A 10,000-nucleotide genomic window follows, 5' to 3' on the forward strand; every position below is an offset into this window, starting at 1 on the left:
TTTTCGTATAAAAAGTTGGCCCTGGGTTTGCAGTTTGTAAGCCCTGCAGACTCTCTGTAAGAAACGTTTTTCCTTTTTTTTTTTTTTTTTTAAGGGAATTTGCCTGCTAGGCAGGTCTTCCCTAGCTCTCACAGTTCTAATTATTTCCTACTGCCCTAATGCTTTCTCACTATTAAATTCTCCATTGACTGTAATAAAGTCTCCCTACTCTCAAGAGCTTGGAGAGCTGCGCTTCCCCCCCCCCCCCTTTTTTTTTTTTTTTTTTAAATACTGGGAAAGAGAGGGAGATACGTACAGAGAGAGGGGGTGAAAGGATTTTGCTTTCCAAGGTGGGGTTTCCCAAGCTGTCGTTGCTCAAATAAGAATCGTATCCTGAAACTGGCTGCTCATTTCTGTGTGGGCTGTAGGTAATGCACTCTAGGAGTCTTTTGCCACTATCCTGTGTGCAAGATACGCATCTGACAATATTGTACAGACTCCTCATACAGGTAACACTTGCCTTTGTAGGGATATTTTTTTCCACCACGTGAAAATAAATAGCAGGTGGAAATTAATTAAACCTTACTTGCTGTTTGGGGAAGTGAACTGTTGTTTAATAATCAGATGAGTGTAACAACATATTCCTGAATTTTAGAAAGCAGCTAAATTACTGTGCCCAGGACTGACCTACTATTTTTATTAGTCCTGAGGAATTGAGATGGCATGAAAGGAAAAGATACAGCCTTTAAAATGCAGGATAGCTTTTAGTTTAAGATTGAATGTGATACTCTACCTTCAATACCTTTATCTGACTGCTTGTGCCAGTCGGTTAAAAGGGTGTTCACTTAAACATCTGTAGTACACAGACAGTGGGAAAAATTGTGGCCCATAGTACGGAGATAAATATTTTAGGCAATTCTTGTTTTTTCAGTTGCAGTTAACTTCAGCACAAATCAATTCATCTGATTTCTTAAAGCCTTCTCATGGCAGCTGAGTGCACCTGTTAAGACAGCAGGCTGCAGGAAGGATGCGCGTTTGCTTTACCTGGCTCTGTGGGTGTGTGTGTGGATGGGGGCTCTTCTCTGTAGTAAATAAATCTCATCTGTGGTAATTTGCAAAAATCCACTTGTCAATTTTATTGTAAATCTGTGTTCAAAAATGACCTTCAGAGACCCACCTTATGAGTGCCCACTTAAAAGTTTCGCACTACAGCTTGAATTCTTCACAATAGCAGTGCTTTCTGTGTTGTGATCCAGAAGCTGTTGTCCCATCGTTGCCCTTTTTAGTCATTTTTGAACTGTTACTTTACTCACAACTACTATCTTCGCTCACGAGGGTGTTCTAAACAGCAAAATGATTAGTTGGCTTTGAACAAAATATTTTTTTACCATGAAAATTCTATTTTTTTCTCATCAAAGATGCCGACTTTTACTGATGCAGATGTGATATGTATGCTTTCCGATTGTGCTAAGACACGTCCTGGAAGTCACAACTGGAAGCTCTGTTCTCCTGGAAGACCTTCCAGCGCAAGATGCTTGAGCATACTTTACATTTTTATGGAGTAAACTTAAATTTGAGTAGATAGTAGTATATTAAATCTACTACTATAGGTACTGTATTTTACAGTATTTCAGTAGCAGTTGACCTGATTAGTGTTTTAATCACACTCATTTACTTACATATATAAAAAATAGGTAGTGATTTATGTCTCTGCTTAGCTCAAGCTTTGAAATCTAAATGTTTTAGATAAAGTGAAAAAAAAAACACCACCTTTACAAATATTCTCTTAACTTGTCTAATTTTTTGTTCTCGCACATTCAGCTATGTCCTTCATATTTGGCGTTTTGATTTATTAGGCGATCTTAAGTATTAAAGACTTTTAACATACCAGCGCAAGACTTCAGATGCATTGTGTCTGGTGTCAATGATGAATTAATTGCAGCAGAGCACAAAAGTTACCGTTATTTAAGCCTAGCTCCTCACCTCTGCTTTTACATCCTAGGCCGGCTTTAAAAGGCTGAATTTTAGGCCGTGCCTTGGCAAACGAGGTGTGATAAACGCAGGGGCAGGCCGGGCGGTGTCAGGTTCGCGGTACGGAGCACTGCGCGCTGCAGGTGTATCTCGGCCGCGGGTCAGCCGAGGCGGGTGGGCTGCCTGCACGTCGCCGCCGGGTTACGGCGCTGCCTTGGCTCAGGGGCTGGTCCCGGAGCAGGGCGGGCCGCCGCGACGGTTTCTGGAGGGGTCCTGTGATGGCGGCTGCCGACCTCCACGTCTCCAGCACTGAGGGGCAGCAGGCAGCGTGCTCCCGGCTCCCCAAGGGCCAGGGTCAGGGCCCGGGCCAGGGCTGACCGGCAGCCGGACAGCAGCCTCGCTCTGCCGCAGCACGCGGAAAGGTGACGAGCGCTGCGCGCTGCCATGTGACGTCGGGCCTGGGCCTGCTACGGGGGTGGGCGGGGCATGGCCGGCATGCCCCGGGGCGGGGCGGGGAGGGGCGGGCTGCCGGGCCCGGGGCGCCCCCTGGCGGCAGCTCCAGACATGTGCAGGCTCTCCTGCCTCCAGGCACTACAGGGGGGAAGGGAAGGGAAGGGAAGGGAAGGGAAGGGAAGGGAAGGGAAGGGAAGGGAAGGGAAGGGAAGGGAAGGGAAGGGAAGGGAAGGGAAGGGAAGGGAAGGGAAGGGAAGGGGGAAGGGAGAAGGGCAGCCTGCAGCAGCAGCCCTTGGCTCCCAGGGGCTTGGGTGCCGGCAGAACCTGTACCTGGCAGGGCAGAAAAAACGCCGTGAGCCTGGCGTTCGGCACGCCCTGTCATAAAGTAAGGAGGTCTAATTGAGCTACGGCTCTCTATCCTGCTATTTGTACAAATAAAAGACCACATCTTGATGCAAAATAAACACAAAAGCACTGTTGTGACTATAACAGGGTGTCATATACTAATTTATGTAATAAGTGGTTGTGCATGCTTTATTCAAGATTATGGCTGCAAGAAATGGCATGAATTGCTGGGTGTGTTTAATGCTGGATTATAGCAATTTGAAACATGTCAAACACATGGCTAATGCCTCATGCTTCACTCATTCTTGCGTAAACCTGCATAGCCACCATCCATTATACCCTTGGTAACAACACAATTCTGCAAGTAAATATTGTTACACTAAGTAACCTTTCAATTCAAGTTGTTTAGGAAGAGAAAATGCAATCTTGTGCAGTCAGTTCCAGTGTCAGTTTAATGTTTCAAAAGGGAAGCGGTGTAGAGAATAAGTATCTGTACAGTGACTTGCCGGCTTAAAGCACACGCGCGTGCACGTGCGCGCACACACGTGCGCAGAAAACATACCGTTTACTGCAGGGGAGAAAAGTCAAACCGTAGCTTCCAGCTTCACAGGACTGGGATTTCTTTTTCGGGTGGTGTGGGTGATTGCGTGGTTATCCTGGCAGAACCAGGCATTCAACCCGCAGCACAGCCACACGCTGAAATAATCCACAATTTTGTTCTCTCTGGCAGAGAGCAGCAAATATTTTTCCGGTAGCTTTGTTTAAAATACCTGGTAGCAGGGCTTATAGCTCACCTTTGGCAACAAGAGTTGGGGAGTCGCAGCAGAAGTAGGTGCTGGTGGACGTGTGTGTCTGTGAAAGTGGGTGCGTGTGTGCGTGTCTGCCTGTGTAGGCACGCTCATGACTGACAGCGAGTGTGACGGCAGGAGAAGAAGAGGAGGATTAGGAAGTGCGAATGTATATAAATGTGTGTAAACAGGGACCTGTATATTTTTTCTTGTCCTATTTGAAATACTAAACTTTCAGCCTGAGTTCTGGTAGTCATTGTGTTTCCTTTGGGTTTGTTTATGACTGTTATGCTAACAACCTGTGCTACTGTTGTAAAAGAAAAAAAGTACGTTCATTTGCTTAGTGAGATGTTGCAGATTCAGTTTATACTGCCACCAATAACTGAAATTACTGATACACAGGTAGCAGAAATGATCCTCATTCAGATGTTTTCAATGCTTTAATTTGTGAGGGTTTAGAGTTGATAGTGCATACACACACATGTGCATAGAGATACATGTATACACACGTGTGTGTGTGTGTGAATGCAAGACAAAAGAAGGGAAAAGAAAAAGATTCTGTGCTCTTGCTGTTTCCAGCAGCCCTTTTTCTGTTGCCGGCAGTGAGAAGGGGGCTGTGGACAACCAACACAGAGCATTACTCAAGCCAAAGTTTCGGTATTGTTTTTAAAAATACCCTTTTACAACTAGAAAAAAAAAAAAACATTCTATTTTTAACCTAGAATTCTAGGGAGTCTTTCTTCTTCATATAAATACTTAAGCATTTCTTCCACTTCCAAAGAAATTGCCCTTTCTGGTATTGATACTCTATCTAGTTTCCTTCTCTCGGTACACAGCTGTTGGGTCGGATTTGTTGTTTTCTGTTGCTAGAGTAGTGTTACTGGTCGCGTTCTGTTAAAGCCGATCCTGCTGGCTCACAGACATTTTAACTTAAAATGCAGAGCCTGAACTACACTCTGGGGCTTTGTGGGGATACAAAATCCACAAGACATAAACCCTTTTGGTTAATATGAACTGGAAGATGTTTAACCCTTCTCTGCTAATTGTAATGAAAGAGTCAGAAAGATGTAAAAACAGGGGGGCTGATGTACTTATTTATTACATTTCCGAGTGTTTTCTAATGTTTTGATTGTCCAAGATTTACACTCCTTTGCCCTTTTAATGCGCTTGGCTAAATGTACCACTGTTATTGTCTAACGCTCGAATTTGTAAAAGATGAACCTGTCTGTTGGCTAAATCTTTGTTTGACTAAAAGAGGATTAATGTTTGAATTTCCTGAATTTCCAAATCCTTGTAACGATACAGTTGATGAAGTGTTTTAAATAGATTTCCACTCTGATATACATGTCTTTTTATTGAAAGTAAATATTGTAAAAATCAGAAAGGGCTGCCTGCTCCCACAGTTGTGGCATACCTGCATTAGAATTTTCATATAACTACTAAGGGCAATCAGACCGTTTTCTCTGAATATTTTAAACATTGTACATGCAAAATTTATGCCTAATTTGAATACTTATTAGCTGCCTAATCTCAGAAAAGAGTATTAGCTTTGTTTTTGCCTTGTAAAATTCATCACTGCGTGTATCACGTTTTCCATTTCTATTATTTTTCTTCACTGATGTTCGTCAGAGTGTTTAAGAAGGGCTGTTTGTTCGTAAACACATCTGGCGCTGCTGTTGTTTACTGGGCTATAACAGCAGCCCTCTCTTATGTTAACTGTGTTCGTGTTTGGGTTTTTTGCATCCTGTTTATTTTTGACCAGACCATCTTTAAATAACTCACCTTTTACTATTCTAACTTTCTTCACACAAGATATGCTTTCACTTTGTCTTGTAGGCGCGTTAGTGTTAATTAATAAAGCATTTTGATTAATATCCCGTGCATGTAGCTGAAGTTGTAATGATCCTTTTCCTGCTTTTTCTTTCTTTTTTTTTTTCCCCACAGAAAGGCTATTGCTCATACTTTGCAAGGGAACAAATAACTGAAGTTCAATAATTAGGCTAAGCAGCAAGCTTTGTTTCTTTTCCTGAGTTTGCTTGCACGTCCCTCTCCCTTCAGAGGTGTCTTTTAAAGTCACAGCCCAGCCAGGTTGTTGTGGGGACTCGTTCAGTACGTCGGGAGTGAGGGTGAAGGAAAGTGAGGTCTGCTCTGACCCTGCGAGAGCAGGAGAGGACTTTGGTGGCTCTGAGAAGAGGCGCTGACCTTTCCATATTACAGCTACAAAATGCGCCTTGAATTTCTGGTTTGTGAGGGCATGCTGGTTCTTTATTTACTGCAAAGATTTCAACTGATCTTGGCAGGACATCTCATTGCTATCCTGAAAGTACAGTATATTTATGCAGTGAAAATGATAAAACATTTATTACTGTAGAGAAGGTAATATGCATAATTTATGCTGTTTTTAGCACAATCATTAGTGATATTCTTGATAGATTTTATTTCCAGCTTTCATATCTAATACATGCCTGGAAAATTAATTTTATATCTTTCATTTATTTGCCTATGTTAAAATTGAGTTTTAAGTCATCTTCAAGTGAACAGTTTGATTGCTGCTCATGCATAAGCTTAATTACTTCCCAGGAAGGACAGTATTAAATGTTTTAAATGTCAGAAAAATAAATGAATATCAGACGTTTGATTAAAAAAATAGGCAATATCTGACGTGTTTGCAGCAGGAGCTTTTTCTTAAAATGCCTCCGAGGCAAAATTTTATTTAGTCACAAAAAAGGAGAAGCCCATTATACTATTTATCATTGGTTGATACCATATGATTTGTAACACCCTTACAAAATTTTAATTTTGTATGATTAGCTGTGCATCATTAAACAACAGCCTTGCATAAGATACGCTGTAAAATTCTGACAGAATCAAGATAGTGAATATTTTAAATAAGGCTGTATAGTCATCCATGGTTGTCAAAGCTAGATAATAGGAAATATAGAGCAGTGTGTGAAATCGTGCCTTCATTTAAACTGGTTTTATAGGTAGACTTTAAAATGTAGTCGTTCGTAAATGCTATTGACCATGCTGCGTGCGTGGTGTGTTATTTTGGCCGTTAAATGTAAGCACACAGAGATTGCTTATAGAAACCATAATTCCGGTGATTAGTATCTGTGTGAAAGCAGAGTTTGCATCGCATTTCTTGGTAAACGGCTCCGCGAGGCTTTTTTCTTCTTCTAAAGATGCTGCCTGTGTAATTGGCAGAGAGGGACATCTTGATAATGGAAGTGCGAAGGTGTAACGTGTGTGTTAATTGATACTTCTTAATCACTTCTAGGTATTAAGTCATGATGCAGGAATCTGCAACAGAGACAATAAGCAACAGTTCAATGAATCAAAATGGAATGAGCACTCTAAGCAGCCAATTAGATGCTGGCAGCAGAGATGGAAGATCAAGTGGTGACACGAGCACTGAAGTAAGCACAGTGGAACTGCTGCATCTGCAACAACAGCAGGTAAGTTTGTTTTCCTTCCTGTTTGTTTTGCAACAAATGAAGGGCTCTTTTCGGACGGGCACCCTCCCGCAGACCCTCTGCGTGTGCTGAGCGTGGAGCGGCGTGCAAGCGAAGAGCGCGGGGCGTTATTTGTTGTCGTTTTCGTGGCACGTTAATGCTGCAACGCGAGGCTCCCTTTTGCGCGGGAGCAACGTCTCGGCTGACCCCGCCGCGCACCGCCGTGCTCGCCTGGTAATTTGAATAAATCCCCATAGGGTGTTTATCAAAGTTGCGGTGAAGCCTGGCAGGGGATGTTTCGGGAGCCCGTGGGCTTACGGCGCGGCTGGGTGGCGTGGGACGTGCTGCGGAGCTTTCCACCAGAGGGCCACATTACTTGAGACTTGGCGAGGAACCCTTCCAGCCGCCGAGCTGGGGTGCAGGGACTGCCGGGACGCCTCGCCAGAAAGGTGCGGGGCTGGCGTCGGTGTCAATAAAGAAACGCGGGTTCCTTGGGAAGCGCGGAAATAAAAGAGAGTGTGTGCCTGTCTGCGTGCGCGTGAGTGTAATTTGGATGTGTGAGTATGAAAAAATGGGGAAAGAGAGAAGCAGCTTTTCTGTAGGTATGTTTCCATTCTCGCTTTTAAAACGTTCTTTTTTTTAAGTTTGTCTGTTTTCTCAACGAGTTGGAGAACTGCTTTTGTGTCTGAAACTGCAAAATTAGACCGTTGTCTGACTGCTGACGCTGTCTAATTATAAGATGCAGTCAGTTCATTCTTGTCACTGTGAGATTTCTTTTCCTTTTAAAACCTGCACAAACAGAATTCCTTCCACTTCGTCTACCTAAAGAGTTGCCTCCCCGTCACCGGACGCGGGCTGTCCTGAGGCAGCGAAGCCCAAGCAGTTTGTTTGGTAAACAGTCGGGGGCTGACTCTGCAGAGTGCCAGGTACCTGCTCTGAACTCCCGAAAGTCATCAGTGTCTGGTCCTCTCGTCTGCTGAGGCCACGCAGCGCCTTTGGGGTTCAGACCCATCCTTTGTAAATACTGAGGTTTTTCCTTACCACATCAGGTATTGCATTAATGCAAGGAAAGTTCTCTCCCGTAAAATAAAGTATTATAAAAGTCCTGTCTTATTGAAACATGTTTTAACATGATAGATAAATTGCATGTGTACGGGCCTCTGAAATAACAGGTCATAATAGCTCTTAAAACCGAATCATTCTTAGTGCTGAATTACGCAGTGTACACTAGCTGCATTTATAGTTAAATATTTCAAATGGTGACAGAAAATGGGGAAGAATTAAGTAGTTGTTGATTGAAATATGAGAAGTTCTTAAGGCTTAAATCTGTACCTTGCTTCAAATTCAAGTGTATTCTGTTTTAACAGTTGAGCACTTTCAGTGTTACAGTCTGAGGAAATACACGTTTCAGTGTCTTCATTAAGTTCTTAGCAGGTTTACACCTATATACATACATACACACACACAATTATCTATATATGTACACTGTGTGTATGTACTATTTTTATATAAAATTATACATACACACATATATATTTAATATTGTTTTCATAGAAAAACATGCCATCACCTTTATTCAGGTGTTCAGATTATAAAAGCATTTTAAAATCTTTATTGAGAGAGAGTGCATTTAATTGGTGAAAATGTTTAAAAAACTGAATTTAAGTGAAACTCTTTTAAAACACAAAATATTGACAGATATTGTGTCACTTACATGTTTCTCAAGTCAGCAGACCTAGGCATTTGTAGCCAATTTGTCCATACAGTCACAGATTCTAGTAGATAGCATTTGCAAAGACCACAGAGAATAACAACTGAAGATGAAAATATCCAGTTGAGTACTAATAACAGACAGGTTCTGAGGAGACAGGCTTAGAAGTGACAATCTTTTCTTCAAAACTGTGATTAGATCTTAAATAAGCAGACAGGCAAAGTAAAACCATGGGTACAGTTAATAGGACTCAAGAGGCATTTTATGGTAGGGTCTGCACCATAGGATTTAAATACAACTTGAGTTAGGCATATAAATCCTTCTATAAAATATGTTGATGTGAAACATAGACACTAGTAAACATTCAGCGGGACATCCTTTAGATAATGGCCATAGCTTTATGCTACTTTTGCTTTTCTTCCTCTTTCTGCTGTTTCTTTTCTTTTTTCTGTTTTTGACCAGATGCCTTTCGAAACGTGATTTAAGAGAAAAATGATGGCTGGTTTTATTACTGTCACTGTAGTGACTCTCTAAAATATTATTTTTAATATGCGACTTGTCTAACAAACTTTGACAAGTAGAAAAACAGACCAAACCCCATTGTACCTGCAGTTATTATTCTTAACATTTTTTATTGTTTAAATACGTACAAGATATAAAGTACCGATGTCATAGTTTAACATGCTGGTTTTGGCTTCTCTGAATCATTTTATTGGGGGCCTTCAAATAAACAAATCAAATTCGTTATAGCTTTTCTAAAGGAAGCAAGTAAGTGATTGCTGGTTTTAATACGTTTCCTTCAGCTGGGCAGCTGCATAAAGTGATGCTAATGCTTAAGAATAGCTATATCAGCTGAGTAAAATCACACAATAAGTTTCCACTGTGGCATGAATGTGTACTGGGGAAAGTTAAACATAACAAATTTTAGACCACATACAAAGAGCAACTTGGTGAAGTTAAAAATTTAAAGTTCTGTACAATTTGTATCTTGTTCAAGCATTATGATCACAAATTGGTGGATTTATAGAAAGTAAATAAGCTAAAATAATATACTTCATTAAATTCTTATAAGCAATTGTATGGAGTCTGGACAGTCCTGTTATTGGCTTGATGAACTGCGTTGTTGTGATCTTTATATAGAAATGGGAAGTTTGACTTAAATCAGGGAGTTATTCCTCATCCATGTATCAAGAGAGAATGACAGTATTCTATAATATATTGTTATATACACTTGGTGATAAATGGATTGGATGCTGTCACAAATCATCAGGTCGGCTTTGAAGATGTATGACTAGAACGTA

At 41.4% G+C, this 10,000-nt stretch overlaps 1 protein-coding gene across 5 annotated transcripts in view; it reads left to right on the plus strand.

The window, feature by feature from the left end:
* FOXP2 (forkhead box P2) overlaps positions 1–10,000 on the plus strand; it is a 442,003-nt gene that overhangs the window by 233,030 nt on the left and 198,973 nt on the right. For all 5 annotated transcript variants that reach the window (XM_075429479.1, XM_075429480.1, XM_075429482.1 and 2 more), the window contains one exon: positions 6,814–6,991. In XM_075429479.1, coding sequence (XP_075285594.1) covers positions 6,824–6,991 — 168 coding nt within the window. In that variant the 5' untranslated portion in view covers positions 6,814–6,823. The remainder of the gene's footprint in view (positions 1–6,813; positions 6,992–10,000) is intronic.

This window comes from Opisthocomus hoazin, chromosome 8 (assembly GCF_030867145.1).
Source record: "Opisthocomus hoazin isolate bOpiHoa1 chromosome 8, bOpiHoa1.hap1, whole genome shotgun sequence".
Classification (NCBI taxonomy): domain Eukaryota; kingdom Metazoa; phylum Chordata; class Aves; order Opisthocomiformes; family Opisthocomidae; genus Opisthocomus; species Opisthocomus hoazin.